The sequence below is a fragment of the Phocoena phocoena genome, chromosome 1, assembly GCF_963924675.1.
Source record: "Phocoena phocoena chromosome 1, mPhoPho1.1, whole genome shotgun sequence".
Taxonomy (NCBI): domain Eukaryota; kingdom Metazoa; phylum Chordata; class Mammalia; order Artiodactyla; family Phocoenidae; genus Phocoena; species Phocoena phocoena.
This window is the reverse complement of record NC_089219.1, coordinates 21,817,689-21,836,834: the sequence shown is the minus strand read 5'-3', so window position 1 is coordinate 21,836,834 and position 19,146 is coordinate 21,817,689. Positions and strand designations below refer to the sequence as shown.

At 38.8% G+C, this 19,146-nt stretch overlaps 1 protein-coding gene across 3 annotated transcripts in view; it reads left to right on the top strand.

Annotated features, from left to right (window-relative positions):
- The window catches only part of EYA3 (EYA transcriptional coactivator and phosphatase 3), a 64,254-nt gene that overhangs the window by 36,375 nt on the left and 8,733 nt on the right, over nt 1–19,146 (top strand). For 2 of the 3 annotated variants that reach the window (XM_065890782.1, XM_065890789.1), the window contains 8 exons: nt 2,132–2,315; nt 4,569–4,708; nt 8,804–8,887; nt 10,356–10,445; nt 12,509–12,567; nt 14,902–15,062; nt 17,270–17,384; nt 18,706–18,827. In XM_065890782.1, the coding sequence (XP_065746854.1) occupies nt 2,132–2,315; nt 4,569–4,708; nt 8,804–8,887; nt 10,356–10,445; nt 12,509–12,567; nt 14,902–15,062; nt 17,270–17,384; nt 18,706–18,827 (955 nt within the window). The remainder of the gene's footprint in view (nt 1–2,131; nt 2,316–4,568; nt 4,709–8,803; nt 8,888–10,355; nt 10,446–12,508; nt 12,568–14,901; nt 15,063–17,269; nt 17,385–18,705; nt 18,828–19,146) is intronic. The other variant, XM_065890794.1, reaches the window with a different exon arrangement.

Sequence of the window (19,146 nt, the reverse complement as noted above, 5' to 3'; positions counted from 1 at the left end):
GTCCACAGGTATTTATTGAGTTCCTGCTGTGTACCTGGAATTCTTCAGGGTAACATCTCTCTCCCTTTGCATATCCTGTCTTCTGTCATGGACAGTCTCTATTTAGTTTTCCACATGCTTATTATTTCATCCCCAGGAATGTTTAACCACATTCACAATGTCCATTTACTTCTTCCAAAATGAAGATTCTAGTCCTGACTTCATGATATCTACAGGCTTCCTGCTGATTGATGGGCTTTTTTTTTTAATATCCTATTATTTCCCTAAGTTGACCATATCTAAAACCAGCCTTTCATTCCACCCTTTCTTCCGTTTCCCTGTCCTCCAAAAGTAATACCACTTTTTCCTATGGCTTCTCAACTCTTGTCAGTTACACTATTTTTTAATATACCTAGGCCTAAAACCAGACCAGTCATCTTCGATTTTTTTTTTCCTTACCCAGCCCTAATCCAGCCATTTCTGGAATTCTTTCCTGCTTTTTCTTTTTCTTTTTTCTTTTTTGGCTGCGTCACATGGCATATAGAATCTTAGGTCCCTGACCAGGGATCTAACCTGTGCCCCTTACAGTGGAAGCGTGGAGTCTTAACCCCTGGACTGCCAGGGAAATCCCTGCTTTTTCATTTTTGCTGTCGTTTCCCATGGTTTAGCTTTTTCCTCTTTAATCTTGAGTTAACTATTCATCTCATCTTTAATTTTTCACCGTGCCTGTACATTTTCTAAAACACTATCTGATTAATTTTCTTTAAATGCCACATTTTATCCTGTCACTCACCTGCTCAGAATCTTTTCATATTTTTATTTATTTGAATTTGATGATCCCCATTTTCTGCTCCCACACAAACTATACACCACTGCGTAAAGAATCCAATCCAATCCTTAACCAGTCATTCAGGCCTACAGAGATCCTTTGTTTCATCCAACTCAACATCTCTGGCCCCTTAATAAAACCTTTCCAGGGCCTGTTCCTTTTCCTATCCCCTGTGCTTCTTTGTCTCAGAAAGTTCTCTGTCACAGTCTGCAGTGATAGTTGTCTTCCTCTGTATTTTACTCATTTGACATACAGTTTATTGCTAATTTGTTGGAAATGGTTTTTGGTCTTCTATCCTGCTAGATTTTTAACTCCCATGTACCAACACATACACACACAAACACTCACACTGTGAATTATATTTGGCTTGTGGTAGATGCTCAGTGTTCTTTATAAATAATTGGTCTGATCAGTTAGCTTCTTCCTGCTTGTCACCAGTATCAATTATCAGTGGAATTTTTTTAAGGTGTGTATTTGAGCTGTGCATCATACCCATTTTTTACAGCTTTTTTAAGGTGTAATTGACATACAGTAAATTATACAGATTTAAATTGTATGATTTGATAAGTTTTGTCATGTATGTGCCCGTGAAGCTACCAAAAGTTCCCTTCAAATATCTTAAAGAAACTTTATTTTTAAAGAAAGCTTGATTATTTAAAAAAAGAGAGGGGACTGCCCTGGTGATCCAGTGGTTAAGACTCCATGCTCCCAATGCAGGGGCCCCAGGTTCGATTCCTGGTTAGGGAACTAGATCCTGCATGCTGCAACTAAAGATCCCGCATGCCACAACTAAGACCCTGAACAGCCAAATAAATAAATATTTTTAAAGAGAGAGAGAGAGAGAGATACTCAGTTTTTAAACTGGGAAACTTTAATGTAGGGTATTCACTTTTTTGTTTAAGCTCATCTGTGCTTAAAAGCACTATCACCTAGTGCAGTGCTTTATAAACTTCTTAAGGAGTAGACTCTCCTTCAGAAATTCTGTGCAGAAATTCTGTACATAAAGTAGAAAAAAAAAAGGCTGGTATAGTAGAAAAGGGACATTGTGTGTACAGTGTATGGGACACTTTGCTCTCAGCCTTAACCTCATCCCAAAGACAGTCCCTGAGGCGTGTCCTCTTGACTCTTAGGTTTCCACAGAATGCATTTTGAAAATCATTGGTTTAGGTGGAAGACTATATAGGTTAGGTAAATAAGAAGTCGGGTTAATGTTTTAGGGAAATAATTGTGAAAAAGAGGGACATGAAAGTCTCTTGTGTTGAAATTAATGTTATGCTCTGGCTAAGTGGCTTATTTTCCTCCCTTATTCCCTTTGACCTACAGGACTATCCCACCTATACTATCCTTGGTCAAAGTCAGTACCAGGCTTGCTACCCCAGCTCCAGCTTTGGAGTCACAGGCCAGACTAACAGTGATGCTGAGAGTACCACCTTAGCAGCAGCCACATACCAGACGGAGAAGCCTAGTGTCATGGTACCTGCTCCTGCATCACAGAGACTTTCCTCTGGTAAGCTCTACATTTGGCTTAAGGGCATTTCATCCAACAGGTGATGGTGAAGATTGCTTTGTTCTGGTCTAAGTCACTGTTACCATGCTATTGGCCTTCCTTCTCAGGTGAGGAGTATTTAAACACTGTAACCAGACAACGATGAGTCGTTGGCAGACTGAATATAATACCTGATGCTGTGAACAGAAAAGTACCAAGAATGAAAAGACTTTATTTATGACTCCGACTCCACTCTCCCTGTAGCTATAATATGCTTGTCACAGAGAACTTCAGAATCTTAGCACATTTTATAAAAGCTGGAGGACTCCAGTTTTAGTCTGTGCATAACTGACTTCTGGTTAGGCCTCAGAACAGTAGTTCTTAACTTTTTCTGTGTCATGGATCCCTTTAAGATTCTGAAGAAAGGTATGGTTCTTTTTCCCCAAAGAAATACATAAAATTTAACCTACAAATATAAACCTCTAGCTTTGAAATGGATCAATGAATTATGATGTCCAGATTAAAAGATGCTGACATAGGGCTTCCCTGGTGGCGCAGTGGTTGAGAATCTGCCTGCTAATGCAGGGGACACGGGTTTGAGCCCTGGTCTGGGAGGATCCCACATGCCGCGGAGCAACTAGGCCTGTGAGCCACAACTACTGAGCCTGCGCGTCTGGAGCCTGTGCTCCTCAACAAGAGAGGCCGCGATAGTGAGAGGCCCACGCACCGCGATAAAGAGTGGCCCCCACTTGCCACAACTAGAGAAAGCCCTCGCACAGAAACGAAGACCCAACACAGCAAAAATAAATTAATTAATTAATAAAAAACCAAAGGACTAGTGTTTAAAAAAAAAAAAATCCTGACATAAAGACTTAATGCACACATTCAGTAAACATATGCACATACTTTTTATCCCTATTTTTCATGAAAATTTGGTGGTTCGCTGTCACATCATGTAACTTGGGGAAGGACTGTTTATCGTTAACACTGATGCATTTTTAAAAACAGTGGTCTACATCAACTAATGCAGTTGTCTGTGCATCTTGCCTCTACTGGTCTTCTAGATAAAGACATACAAATGGTTGCTGCTTTGAACGTACATAACTTTGAAATCATTACATGTGTTGATGCCTTAGTTTTGAATTCATTTCTCTAAATATCTTTGTTCTTCATAACAATTTTAACTTTTTAATAATGGAGAGTTTCAAACAGTGGCAGAAGTTGTCAGAATGGTATAATGAACCCTTATATATCTGTCATCCAACTTCAGCAATTAACAACTCATAGGCAATCTTGTTTCAACTTTACTTCATCCAATTCCCTTCTCAAATGCCAGGTATCATATTTATTTATAATGCTTGATAACATAACCACAATGCCATTATCCCATCTTAAATATTCAACAATAATTCCTTAATAACATAAAATACCAAAGGGTATTCATATTTCTAGTTTTCTCATAAATGTTAGTAGTTTTGCTTTTCTCTTTACAGTTTGTTTAAAATAAGATCCAAGTAAGGTCCATACATTGTGATTGGTGGATATTTTGTTTTAACCTATAAATTCCCCTATCCCTTTTTATTTCCGATTGTAATTTATTTGTTGAAGAAACAATCAATAGATTGTTTGTCCCATACCATTTCTCAGTCGAAATTTCGCCAGTTATAACCTTAGAGGGTAGCTTACCACAGCCCACTGCCTTCTATATTTTATTTAAAGTGGTAAATGGATCTAGAGCAGTGGTCTTTCAGCTAGAGGTGGTTCTGTGCCCCCTGCCTCCACCCCCATGCCTCCAAATATCCCCCAGGGATATTTGGCAATGTATGGACCCATTTTTGGTTGTCACACTGGGAAGGGGGTGCTACTGGCATATAGTGGGTAGAGGCCAAGAATGCTGCTTAACCAAACATCCTACAATGCACAGGACGTCCCTTCACAACAAAAATTATCTGGTCTAAAAAGGTCAATTGTGCCAAGTTGAGAAACCCTGATCTAGAAGCTTGATCAGGTTCAGGTTTAATTTTTTTTTTTTTTTTTTGGCAAAATGACTTATAGATGTGTTCTTCCATTGGGAGGAAGGCATATAAATTCTAGTTATAACTCTCTTCATGATGTTTGGTCTACATTTCCAAATTGCTTAAGTAAAGTTTGGTATTCCAGCCTTTATCCCTGCAACATGATTCTTAAGGGCAGAGAACCTGCTGACCATTCTGCTCTGGTTCTTATAGCCTGTGACTACACTGGCAATACCGGTGTCTCACTTTTCCTTTCCAGGAGACCCTTCTACAAGCCCATCTTTGACCCAGACTACACCAAGTAAAGATGCTGATGACCAGTCCAGGAAAAACATGACTGGCAAGAACCGGGGCAAGAGGAAAGCTGATGCCAGCTCTTCCCAGGACAGTGAATTAGAAGTATGGGAAGAAACTCATTTGAGTTGCAACCTTTTTTTTTCTCATTTCTTAAATTTATCAAATATATATCTGAAACTCATGAGATTATGTGGTTCTGTGTTGTATACCCTATAATTCCTGAGCAAGAGAAAATGAATTGGCCAAGTGAAAAGAGAAATGTAAAAACACATTACTCTATGCCCATATCTTACCATATCACTTTCAGATCCTTTTCACCAAGAGCACTGAAAAAGCTTTTTTGAATTTAGGTGGCCAGGTCACTTTTTAAGGGAAAGAACAAACTGTTTTCTGTATTCCAGAGGAGAACAGAAAGAATAATGCATCATATTCAGAAAGCAGAGGGTGTCACCAGTAATATACTGTTCTCCATTTTAAAATCTCAAAGTAAAATGAGAGAACTGAAGTGCTTTAGGCCAAGTTTCTGTGAAACATGCAACCAGATCTGGTAACTTATTAATGAGATTGGCTCTCACTTATTCTGTAGTTTAAACACTATAGGAATTTATTATGGGCATACATTTGGCTTCATTATTAAAAGACTAGAAAGTCATACAAAATTCTAATAATAATGGAGTTTTGATATTAATCCTTTTGTTTTCTTTCTTCAATTTTTCTATAATGTGATCATTTAATGGGAGGGAAAAGCCATATTTAAAAATGAGTCCATTGACAGGTGTTCAGAAGACATAGGTAAATTGAGGCTATGTTTGAAACCTCTCTTCCCTTTTGTTACTGGGGGCAGCGGGGAGGGCAGGAGGAGAAAGAAAGAAAATCTAAAGACCTGATATATTTCTTGGAAAAAACGGAGGACTCACTCATTTTTTAAATTGTGGTAAGGTATATATAATATAAAATTTACCATTTTTTAAGTGTGCAATTTTAAGTACATTCACAGTGTTGTTTGTCACTGCTATCTGTTTCCAGAAGTTTTTCATGATCCAAACAAAAACTCTGCACCCATTAAGCAATAATTCCCTATTCTCCCCTCCTATTAGTCCCTGGTAACCTCTGTTCTACTTTCTGTCACTATAAATTTGCCTATTCTAGATAGTTCATATAAGTGGAATCATACAAAATCTATCCTTTTGTGTCAGGCTTACTTCACTTAGCATAATGTTTTCAAGGTTCATCCATGCTGTAGCATATATCAGAACTTCATTCCTTTTTATGGCTGAATAATTCCATTGTGTATATATAGCACATTTTGTTTATCCATTTTCATCTGTGAAGAACGCTTGGGGTTTCTTCACCTTTGAGCTATTGTGAATAATGCTGCTATAACACTGCTGTACAGGTATCTCTTTGAGTCCCTCTTTTCAATTATTTGAAAAAGTATAAATGTAGGAGTAGAATTGCGGGATCATATGGTAGTTCTATGTTCAGCTTTTTGAGGAGCCACCAAAATGTTTTCCAGATGACTACACCATTTTACATTCCTACCAGCAATGTACCAGGGTTCCAGTTATTTCCCATTTTTTGCATAATCCATCCTAATGGGTGTGAAGTGGTGTCTCGTTGTGGTTTTGATTTGCATTTCCTTCATGATTAATAATGTTGAATATCTTTTCATGTGTGTATTGGCCATTTGTCTGTTTTATTTGAAGTAATGTCCAAATCCGTGGCCCATTTTTAAATTGGGTTGTTTGTTGTTTTGTTGTTGAATGTTAGGAATTCTTTATATTCTAGATATTAATCCCTTATCAGATATATGACGTGCAGATATTTTCTACAGATTGTCTTTTCACTCTTGATAGTATCCTTTGATGCTTAAAGGTTTTAAATTCTGATAAAGTTCTATTTTTCTTTTATTGCTTGTGCTTTTGGTGTTATATTTAAGGAAACAAGATTATGAAGATATTCAACCATGTTTTCTTCGAAGCATTTTATTGTTTCGGCTCTTAAATTTAGGTCTTTGATCCATATTGAGTTAATTTTTGTACATAGTGTGAAGTAGGGATCTAATTTCATTCTTTTGCACATGGATATTCAGTTTTCCCAGGACCTTGTTTTGGAAACAGTTTCCTTTCCCCATTGAATGGTCTTGGTATCCTTGGCAAAAAAAAAAAATCAATTGAGCTTATATATATATATATATATATATATATATATATATATATATATATATATAAAAGCATTTATTTCTGGGCTCTCTCATCTATTCCATTGGTCTGTATATCTATCCTTATGCTAGTACCACACTGTTTTGATTACTGTGGCTTTGTAGTAAGTTTTGAAATCAGGAAGTGTGAGTCTTCCAACTTTGTTCTTTTTCAAGATTATTTTGGCTCTTCAGGGTCCCTTGAGATTTCATACAAATTTTAGGATTAGTTTTTCTGTTTCCTTAAAAAACACTGTTGGGATTTTGATAGGGATTCCATTGTATTTGTAGATCACATTGGGTAGTATTGTCATCTTAACAATATTAAGTCTTATATTCATGAACATGGAATGTCTTTACATTTATTTAGGTGTGTCCTCTTTGATTTCCTTCAGTGATGTTTTATAGTTTTCAGTGTACAAGTCCTGAACTGTTAGTTAAATTCATTCCTAAATATTTTATTATTTTTGATGCTGTTGTGTTTTAAGTTCCTCTTAGAATTATTCATTGCAAGCTTATAGAAATACAGCTGATTTCTGAATTCATTTATTAGCTCTCAACGATTTTTTGTGGATTCTTAAGGGTTTTCTATGTATAAGATCATGTCATCTGTGAACAGAGGTAATTTTACTTTTTCCTTTCCAGTTTGGGTACCTTTTTTCCCCTCTCCTTGCCAGTTTATTCTGGCTAGAATTTCCAGTACCATTTGAATAGAAGTGGTGAAAACAGGCATACTCTTATTCCTAATCTCAGGGGTAACGCTTTCTATTTTCCACCATTGAGTATGATATTAGCTGTAGGTTTTTCATATACGTCCTTTATCATGGTGAGGAAGTTGCTAGTTTATTGAGTGTTTTTATCATGAAAGTGTGTTGAATTTTGTCAAATGCTTTTTCTGCATCAATTGAGATGACCACGTGGGTTTTTTCCTCTATTCTGTTAATGCAGTATATTATATTGATTTTTCTATGTTGAACCGTTCTTGCATTCTGGCAATAAATCCCACTTGGTCATGATTTATAATTCTTTAAATACGCTGCTGAATATTGTTTGCCACTATTTTGTTGAGGTTTTTGCATCACTGTTCATAGGAGAATTGGTCTGCAGTTTTCTTGCAGTGTCTTTGTCTTCAGTATCAGGGTAATGCTGGCTTCATAGAGTGAGTTAGGAAGTGTTCCCTCCTCTTCAATTTTTTGGGAAGATCTTAAGGATTGGTGTTAATTCTTCTTTAAGTGTTTGGTAGAATTCAGCAGTGAAGCCATCTGGTCCTGGGCTTTTCTTTCTTGGGATGTTTTTTATTATTGATTCAACCTCCTCCAGTTAAAGATCTGTTCAGATTTTCTATTTCTTTTTGAGTCAGTTTTGGCACATTGTGAATTTCTAGGAGTTTGTTCATTTCATCTAGATTATTTGTTGGTGTATAACTCTTCACAGTATTTTCTTATAATCCTTTTTATTTCTGTAAAATTGGTAATAATGTCCCACTTTTATTTCTGATTTTAGTAATTTATGTCTTCTCTCTTTTTTCTTAGCCAGTCTAGCTAAAAGTTGTCAATTTTGTAGACCTCTTCAAAGAACCGACTTTTGGTTTTGTTGATTTTCTCTATTTTTTTCCTACCCTCTGCTTTATCTATCTCTTCTAACCTTTATTATTTCCTTCCTTCTACTGGCTTTTTCTGGCAACTTAAATTGTGCAGTTTGGTTTTTGATTGAGATCTTCTTTTTTAAGGTACGCGTTTGGAGCTATAAATTTCCTTCTTAGCATTGTTTTCACAGCATCCCATAAATTTCAGTATGTTGTTTTTGGTTTTCATTCATCTCAAGGTATTTTCTAATTTCACTTATTTCTTTTTTATCCATTGGTTGCTTAAGATTATTGTTTAATTTTCACAGATGTGTGAATTTTCCAGTTTTCCTTCTGTTATTGATTTCTTGTCTCATTCCATTATGATTAAAAAAGATGCTCACTCATTTTTTAAAATATTTTCCTCACTCAGCGGGTATTTCTGTGGGACTTAGATGAAACCATCATCATCTTCCACTCCCTTCTTACTGGATCCTATGCCCAGAAGTATGGAAAGGTAATTTGAGTCTTTCTTCCTTTGTTGTAACTGTCCCTCTCCTGACTGTGTGCAGGTAACCAAAATCACTGTCTCTGTTATCTCCATCTTACCCTGTTGACCTTTCACCTTTCACATAAAGCTTCACCCAATGGCTTATACCAGGCAGACTACATGGTCAGGCAGAGCTGATGATAAAGGTAGAGACTAGACCTGGGACCAGTACTGAAAGCTGAAGTTGTTGGAGAGCAGTATTTTGCAAAGACTAAGTACGGAACTGAGGCTCAAAACAGAGTGGAGTCTCAGGATTATCTACTCCAAAGACTCGTCTGTTATCCCTATGTCACATATAACAGCCCAAACTGAGCATTCCATTTAGCTGAGAATATACCAGATCTGTACATTTAAAATATAAAATATCTTTCTAAAATAGATTATATACCCCCTTAGGAACTTCCCTGGTGGTCCAGTGGGTAAGACTCCACGCTCCCAATGCAGGGGGCCCGGGTTCAATCCCTGGTTGGGGAACTAGATCCTGCACGCCTGCCGCAACTGAAGAGTCCGCATGCCGCAACTGAAGAGTCCGCATGCTGCAACTAAGAAGCCCGCATGCCACAACTAAGACCCGGCACAGTCTAAATTAATTAATCTTTTTTAAAAACCTTAAAATAAAATAAAATAGATTATATACCTTCTTAAATGAAATATACCAAGCAGAATTTAACTTTAGTCATCAGTATTAACATCAGTTTTGATAGAGGGATGAGCTGTTTTTGAGGTAGTGGGTGTATATTTCTGTACTAAATTACCTCCAGGCTCCTATTTTTTAGTTTCTATGAATACATTTTATAAAAATATCAGCCTCCTTTGCTTTCCTACTTTTACTGCTCCCAATTATTTCTTATTGTCACCAATGTTTCTGTTAGAAGTACTTTCCCATAGGCTTTTAGTATCTAGACTGGCAAGCTGACATAAGCTCATATACTATATAACAAGTCTGGTAATGAGACTATATAAAATAAGAGCACTGCCTCTAAGGGAAGGTCTGATAGTTCATTTTAAAGCTACGTGCATTGGTTTTCCTGCAAATATTTCTTTACTGATTTCCTCGTTGTTGAGATTGTCAGATTGCTGACTTCTGGTATTGTACTGTATGTGTGAGGTTGGGCGGGGGGACGATAATGGGTGTTATAAGAGCAATATTTCAGTGATAGTTAGAATTTCTCCTGAAACGGAATTTCTTTGAAAAAAATTTTTTTTTAAAGTGGGTTAAGTTTTCTAGAAACTAAAGTCCTAAAGTCCTGAAATGTTTAACTTTGCACAATACCAGATTCTTATAACTGAATGAAATTGCATCAGTAATAGTGAGAAGCACTGTTGTGGGCCAGTGTTGTTTTGGCCTTGACCCAAACTATTTTGAATCATTTAAAGATAAGAACCAATGCTGTGAGTGCCAAGTCAAGCAAATTATTCTCTTATTGTCTTTCAGGACCCAACAGTAGTGATTGGCTCAGGTTTAACAATGGAAGAAATGATTTTTGAAGTGGCTGACACGCATCTATTTTTCAATGACTTAGAGGTAAGCATTTAAAATTGTTTCTGCACTTCAGTGAAACACTTTGTTCAATAACTATTTATTGAGCCTGTGCTTTTTGTATTTAGAGGAAATGTGGTTAGACAGGGTAGGTATGGAGAGGCCAGCTCGGCACTTGGGTGCACATAGTCTTGAAGAAATAGTGCCTTGGTTAGGTCACCACAGTCTTAGTTCTGGGCTTCAGTTTTATTGGCTCAAAAACTTGATTTTTGTTAGCCTATTTGGAAGTGATCTAGCTCTAGGGGAAGTGCCACCCCATCAGGCAAAACACTGATATATAAACCAACCTTCCAATTTATTCAGCTATATTAAATAACATATAGAAGGTGGCTTTGATTATTTGTACTCTTGAATGTTTTTCAGTTTTACCTTCTTAAAAGATAGCCTCTTGATTTGTCAGATCTGTAGATGGCTACTCTAACTCATTGTATTTTATACGTGCTTATTGTCCATGTATAGGTTAGCCTTGATGTCAGATCATTTTATAGTTAGGTGGAGGGAAACCAGGAAACACTGAGAGCTTCTTGGTTAATTTTTTTGGTTTTGACATTTGAGTTCATCTTTGAGGTGAACATCGTGTAGTGGAAAGAGCACAGGACTGGGAATCAGGAGACCAGACTGCGAGTACCAAGTTAGGAAAGTTATCTCCCCATTCTGGGCCTCAGTTAAGCAGTTACCGTACACAACAAACTAGTAACAGTTGTTCTATCTCAGGACGGGAATGTGTCGCTGGAACACAGAGGTGGGAAGGAGCAGACTTGTCACTTAATGTCCTTTTGAATTTTGAACTGTGTACTACATATATTACCTAGTTTTTTAAATTTTAAAGTAAAATGAACATGAAGTAATCCTCTTTCTTTTAAAATACAGTCTAGTTCTACTCAACAGACAATTCTCCAACAAATTAAATTAATAGGGCTCTAAACTCCAACACTTTTGTGTAAGCTCCACAGTGCTTTAATCTTCCCTCAACTTCACATGTTGATAAGTTGGGACATTATAGTTTTATTCAGCAAACATTTATTGAAAACCTACTATGTGCCAGTAATTGTTGCCAAATTGTATTTGTAATGATTTTCTAGACATAGTCCTCACTCAGGACTGAAAGTTCTGTGAAGAATTTGACCTGAATGTGTTCCTGCCCCCCAGGTCAGTGGTTCTCAACTTCAGGGGGCATAAGAATCACCTGGGGAGCTTGTTAAAAATGAAGATTCTAGGACTTCACTCACAGAAATTCTGTTCAAAAATATGCATTTTTAAAAATCTTCCCCAGAGGATTCTGATGCAGGTGGACATCACGGCACCACCCTAGGTGGTGTCAGAGGAATGAATCTGTCAGTTAGGCAGTGGGTGGCGTTTTATGTCAGTAGTAGTGTGGGCTTAAAGAAAAGAACCTTGGATTCAGATTAGAAGACCCAGGCTCCTTCTAGTTTCTTTCTGCCACTCACTAGTTTTATGACCTTGGGCAAATTGTTTTACCTCACTTTTAGAATATGAGGAGATTGACTTAGATGACCTCTTCTAATTCCTAAGTTTGAATTTGCAAATTTCTGTTTCAGTCATTCTCAGTTTTGATACGACACGCACTCTACCAGCATCTGTTTCATCTGCAAAAATGTATTGAGTACATGCTATATAAGGGCACTGGACTAGACTAGAGGGGTACAAAGGAGATGTAAGGCATGGTCGTGCCATAAGGGGCCTACAATGTAATAGGACTTACAGTCTAGTGTAGGACATAGGCACACCTGACAGTGTAAGGGAGCTTGTGTTTATACCCATGGACTGTTGGAAGAATGAACTATTGAGATAAGAGCATAACTGAGGGTTGGGATGGTTAAGGAAGATTTCATGAAGACTGAGGAATGTAAATTAGGCCTTAAAAGAAGTTGAACAGAAAGGGGGGTGAGAGTGATCCTCCACACATAGGAGACCATAAGGTATTTCATCACCTCGCCATTGTTTGTGATATTTTTACAATATATTGTGGTGGTAATAGCACTTCTACTCCCTGGACTGAAATAATGTGTGGTTTTGTCTTTTAACAGGAGTGTGACCAGGTGCATGTGGAAGATGTGGCTTCTGATGACAATGGCCAAGACTTGAGGTGATAAAAACAATGATGTCTTAAACATCAGTACACCTGTTAGGCATAAGACACTGTCTAGGTGCAGAGGAAAACAAAGATGAATAAGACACAGCCCTAAAAGAGCTCACAGTCTATTAGAGGAGATAGAAACAAACGTAGTTAACGAGGGCATGTAGTGTGAGAAGGTGACAATAGAAAATGTGATGGAACACAGAATAGAAAGTAATTCTGATGGGTGTGGGGAGTACGTGGTGCCGACATTGGAGTGGCCTTCTCAGCACAGTAGAATTTAACTATGACCTTGATGAATGGGTAGCATGATGGAATGAGAAAAAAGCATTCCAAAGTAAAGGATATACTAGTTTCTCTTTGGCCAGATTTTCAGTCGGGAAAAGTGTGCTTCCAGATTGATTGGTTTTAGATACAAATAAGCATCAGGGATTTCACCAAGGAAGTTAATTGTGGGGGGTCTGATGGTGTCAGGAGTGACCCTATGGAAGACAATCTTAAACATTAATATCACAGTGAACGCTAAACCAAGGAGGTCTCAGTGGCAAAATGCTTGCCCGGTCTCCTCCTTTCTCTCTTGGCTACTGTCTTCTAGCTCAGTAGTCGTAGCTAAGAATAATCCAAAAATTTTATCTACCTTACATTTAAAGACCTTTAGAAAAAAAGTTGTCACATCTTTTCATGTTAATTTGTTTTAATGTTTATCCCTTTTCATAGGCAAAAAGTTTTTCCATGTGTCTACCCTAAAATTGTTTCCTCTGTGAATTCTCAAATCTAGAGCAGAACTGGACATATCACTTAGTAAGGACGTAACCCTTTGGTGCCAAGAAGGATAGAAAGGTTTCACTTCTGGAGCAGATTCAGTCATGTATGCTGTGTCTTCCACAGCCTTGGAGGGTACCAGTCTTAAGAGATTTTACTCACCTTAGGAAAAAGCCTGGTCTGAAGCAGTTTACAGTCCACTCTGAACCCTAGTATTTTTTTTTTCTCTTATGCATATGGCTAACTAGTAATTACCAATCTTCTGTCTTGGCAGCTTTATTTTCTTAAATATAGAATTTTACACTGAACTCTATTTTGACTTCTGATTGAACCAAGTTGTCTCTAATTCTGTCAGTCATTTGGAAATCTTGACTTAGGAAGTATTAATCCCTCCCAACCTGTTTAGCTATAATAGTTGTCTATTGCTGTGTAACAAATTACCCCCAAATTTAGTAGCTTAAAACAGTTACCAGTTATCATCTCATAGCTTCTGTAGGTCAGGAACTTGAAAGTGACTTAGCTGGGTAGTTCTGAATCAGGGTCTCTGAGATTGAAGTCAAGGTAGCTGAAGCTAAATCATCTGAAGGCTTGGTTGGAGCTGGAGGACCTGCTTCCATGTGTGGCTGATAGGAGGAGGCCTCAGTCCTCACTATGTGCCTCTTCATGGGGCAGCATGAGTATTCTCCTGTGACAGCTGACTTCTTTTAGAGCAAGTGCTGTAAGAGAAGCCTGGTCTCTAAAGTCCAACACCATCACTTCCACCACATTCTGTTTACGTTCAAATACAGTCCATACCTACAGGGAGCAAAGTTAGAGGAGTGTTAAAGAATTTGTGGACATATTTTATATGTGACCCATGAACTTATTAAACGAGCCAAAAGATCACTGAAGGAGGGCTTCCCTGGTGGTGCAGTGGTTGGGAGTCCGCCTGCCGATGCAGGGGACACGGGTTCATGCCCCAGTCCGGGAGGATCCCACATGCCACGGAGCGGCTGGGCCCGTGAGCCATGGCCGCTGGGCCTGCGCGTCTGGAGCCTGTTCTCCGCAACGGGAGAGGCCACAACAGTGAGAGGCCCGCGTACCACAAAAAAAAAAAAAAAAAAAAAGATCACTGAAGGAAAACATTCCCATTTTCTAACTATTATTAGAATTTGGGGTTAGTTCCTTCCATTATTTTTTCACGTTTCTCCTTTTTACATAGTTGCAATCATTGTGTGTGTGTCTGTGGGTGGGTGTATACACAAAAGTTTTGTATTCCGGGTTTTTTTCACTGTAAGGTATTTTCTGTCATTAATGAAAAGAGGGTCTGTCTGAAGCCAACCTCTAGGGGATGCTGGTGCTTGAATTAGTCTTGCCTCTCTTGCTCTCCCTTTCCATCCTTTCTTTGATAGAAGTAATAGGGATGAGATGGAGGACTGATGAAAAGATAGACTCTGACATACAGAGATTAAGAAAGAAGATTCTCAAAGCCTTGCTGCTGTCAGATGCCTGGAATAGGACAGAGAATCAATCCGAGGTGGCATTCAACCAAAAATTCCATGCAGTGTAGATTTTAATTTTCATCATCCTCTCTCTCTACAGCAACTACAGTTTCTCAACAGATGGTTTCAGTGGCTCAGGAGGTAGTGGCAGCCATGGTTCCTCTGTGGGCGTCCAGGGAGGTGTGGACTGGATGAGGAAACTAGCTTTCCGTTACCGAAAAGTGAGAGAAATCTATGATAAGCATAAAAGCAATGTGGCTGGTAAGTGTGGCATACAACCAGCTAATTTTCTGTTTTGTTCTGATTTCCTGTTTTCTTTTCCAGGGTTTCCTTAGGGCTCCCTGACTTATGAATTTGTGCCACAGTAACATTTTAACTCTGTATTTAAAAAACAGGTTTGATTGAAACCCTCTGGGGAGGAAGCTCTGCATTTCTCATGGACTTCTCTTGGTATAACTTCGCAAACAACTACTATCAGTAATATTTAATAGGTTGCCATATTTTTGAACAGATTTATATAGCCATCGGGACAAGTCAGGTGGAACTAGCAACCAGATTTATAGTGGATGGAAAACTAGGTCCAGGATGATAGGTGGGCAGTATCCGTGCATTGTGATTTGAAGGACCTTGGAAATTCTTTCTGCCCAGATATATCTCAAATGTCAGGTGCCATTATGCCTAAAATTCTATTATTTGGAATTAATTAATTAGCCATAGATTGTTCAAATTAGAAGTGACATTAGGGAACTAATCTAAATCCTTCATTTTGCACTTGAGAAAATTGATGGTCCATCATGAGGGTAACAAGGTCGGGTCACATAGCAAATTAGTGCCCATACCACAACTGGAATCCCGAACTCTTGGTCCACTGCACTTTACATTCATGCAATTCCTTTTTTAGTGATATACCCTTGTGAGAAAATATTGAAAACTGTGAACCATCACCCTCAACCACCTCCATCTGCACAAAATGTTGCGTGAAGTTTCAGGGATTCCATAGACTGCCTAGAAGTCTATTACCTCAGGTCAAGAGAGCCCTCCTACCTACCATACCACTGCTACAGTGTGGGGCAGAAAGTAAAAATAGGGCTTCAAAGATCAGTTTGGGGCATTCGTGTTACAGTGCTCCAATACCAGAAAAAATCAGAGGCGTCTGGGCTTTTGGGAATCTAATTTATTTACTTTTTTCAGATCCCTCTCTTTACTGCTTTTTTTTCTTCATGATTCAGAGCCAGTACTTTTTATTTTGGTAACCAAGTCTTTTTGCTCTTTCTCTCTCACAGACATTAGCCTTTCTTTTGTTCATTTTCATATACAACCTAAGTCTCTGGTCCTTTCTCTGCCCAGTGAGTGTCTGGATGTGGTTTCCTGAAGAAAGTGATATATAACCCTCTGTGAGAATCCCCTGAGCCCACCGTGGGGAACATAGTAAGAGTAATATCCACCTGTATTTTGTAAAATACGAATTAACAAAAGTGCCACATGATATATGACATACGCGTGCTTATGTATATGTCATACATGACGTATAGATACTTGTTTGGTTTTTGTTTTGTTTTATCAGAAATTTTGAGAGTCATCTAATTCTAGGCTTGCATTGTGAAAAACCATCAGACTGAAAACAAATTATACACAGTTCTACTCATAGAAATGACTTCTGTTTTTATGGAGTGTTGGTAATAGAATGCAGAATTTCTCTTTTTACCTTCACTGCAGAAAATTCAGAGCCAGGTTTATCATTTGAATATTGTAACTCAAGTGTCAGGTAACGTGCTCCCATCAGATGAATTGTTTTTTGTTTTGTGCTTAATCATCTGATCTTTAATAAAGAAGTGTTTTAGTCTCTTATCAGCTGGAGTTGTTTCAGAAGTACAGTACAAATAAATGACATTCAGAAAGCTGGTGATTCGGCCTGGGATCTCAGGTTGATGTGTTCTGAAGTGGGTGAGAGCAGTCACTGTGGGAGCAGTGTATGATAGTGGGAAGATTTCTGAGACCAAAAGCCACTAACTTGCTGTGTATTCTCAGGCAGTCCCTTTCCTCTGTGGGCCTCGGTTTCTTTAGAAAGAGATCGGAAATGCTGTGGACTCTCCATCTGTAATTTTTCCCCCTTTGGTTCTTGGTGTCACATCTAAAGCAGTGCTACTCAAAGTATGGTCCACTGGTCTGCAAATTACGTTACCGGTTGGTGATGAAAGAGCCTCTGCCAGAGCCTAATCACAGCGTTTCCATCAGCTGATTTTGTTGTCGTGATTATGCACCTCCCCCCTCCCCCCGCAAAATATTCTGGTGAAGAAAGTAAAAAAGGCATTTTGAGTAGGCTAGGGTTTTATCAAGGAGAGAGATGTGTTAGCTCAGTAGAATATCTCAGTAACTCACACTATTTCCAAATTGAATATAGAAGTCGCTTTCTCTGTGCCAGCAAGGATGTTGTCAAATGACGAATCTGTCTACTTTTATTCCCAAAGGGCTCCTCAGTCCCCAGAGAAAGGAAGCACTGCAGAGACTAAGAGCAGAAATTGAAGTTTTAACAGATTCCTGGTTAGGAACTGCATTGAAGTCCTTACTTCTCATCCAGTCCAGGTATGGAAATAATAATTTTAGTTTTCATCCTCTCAGAGAGACGCTTTCTTCCACCCTAGTCCAGGATAGGCCATTCCCTAAAACAGACTGTGGGACAGGGGTGAGAAGAGTTCAAATGATGCAGGGAAGTATTCGGTTAGGTGGGAGGCAAGGTCATTTTACTCTAAAAGCACACCGAAGAGCTTTGAAAGCTTTTTCCTTTTCTCTTACTTTTTGCTCACTAAATTATACTCAGTAACCCAGAATCTCCAACCCAGAACGTGGGTGGGCCTGGTGACATCAAAGAATACATGTAGGAGCTATATCACAAACATCCTAAGTGTAGGAAGCGCCAGAGAAATGTAGCAAAACCTACTCAGGAAGGCGGGATTCAAAAGAAGAAGAGTACAGGGACTTCCCTGGTGGTGCAGTGGTTAAGAATCCGCCTGCCAATGCAGGGGACACGGGTTCCAACCCTGGTCTGGGAAGATCCCACGTGCCGCGGAGCAACCAAGCCCTTGCGCCACAACTACTGAGCCTGCGCTCTGGAGCCCGTGAGCCACAACTACTGAAGCCTGTGCGCCTAGAGCCTGTGCTCCGCAACAAGAGAAGCCACCACAATGAGAGGCCTGCACACTCAAGGAAGAGTAGCCCCCGCTCGCTGCAACTAGAGAAAGCCCGCGCACGGCAACGAAGACCCAGCGCAGCCAAAAATAAATAACTTGAAAAAAGAAAAGAAAAAGGGTACATTAAGCAGATTAAGGAGATTTGAGCTTGAAGCTTAGAATGGGAAATAAATACATACCCTTATTCGTCCCTCCCTCGAAACAAGAATTCCAGATTCACAGCCTACTAAACAGTAAAACTGACACCAAGGGGTGGATATCTGTGAAGGTAAAGGACTTGTGAAAATAATATGTATTCTGAAATTTATGTTGCCATGGTGTGATGAGCAGAGAGGACTTCAGTCATATCTCATTCAGATGAAATGGCGCTGTAACTGAAAGCCTCGTTGTGTTTTCTGGAGTGTGGTATCAGTGCCGTGGGTTGGTGGGGTTTGCTAACAATGCAGTGAGCTAGACTGGTCAGAAGGAAGTGAGGCAAGAATCCAGTTGCTGCTCTGCGTCCACCACAAAAGTCTCTGTCCTTTAATTGGGAAAATAAATAAACCTGAGATAATTAGAGCAAAAAGTGGACATTGGCACTGAACAGATACCATGCCAGGCATTTTGAGGTTAATTTTTCACAAGCAGGTCCTAGAGAGAAGATCCATTTGAATTCTTGTTCGCAGGTTGGTTTGATTTCACCTTTTTCTTTTCTTTTCCCTCTTTCTCACTTCCAGAAAGAATTGTGTGAATGTTCTGATCACTACAACCCAACTGGTTCCAGCTCTGGCCAAGGTTCTCCTATATGGGCTAGGAGAAATATTTCCTATTGAAAACATCTACAGTGCTACCAAAATTGGTACGGGTTCAATTCTGTTTCTTGTCACTAGCCTTTCAATAATACTTGCTACTTAGGATGTGCTTATTATTTACCAGTTGCTCAGTTAGACACTTTACATATACATGTATCTATAATCCTCACAGCATTCTTCTCCTGACATTACTGATGGGGCAGTTCAGGCTTATCAGTTATGTAGTTTGCTCAAGACTTCATAGCTAGTAAGCTACATAAACAGGATTCGAATCCAGGTCTGTTGGACTTAAAATTTATCATGCTCTTTTCTTTTATAATATTTGAAAGAACATAATATCTAGTTTAGAAATCCACTATTCCTCGT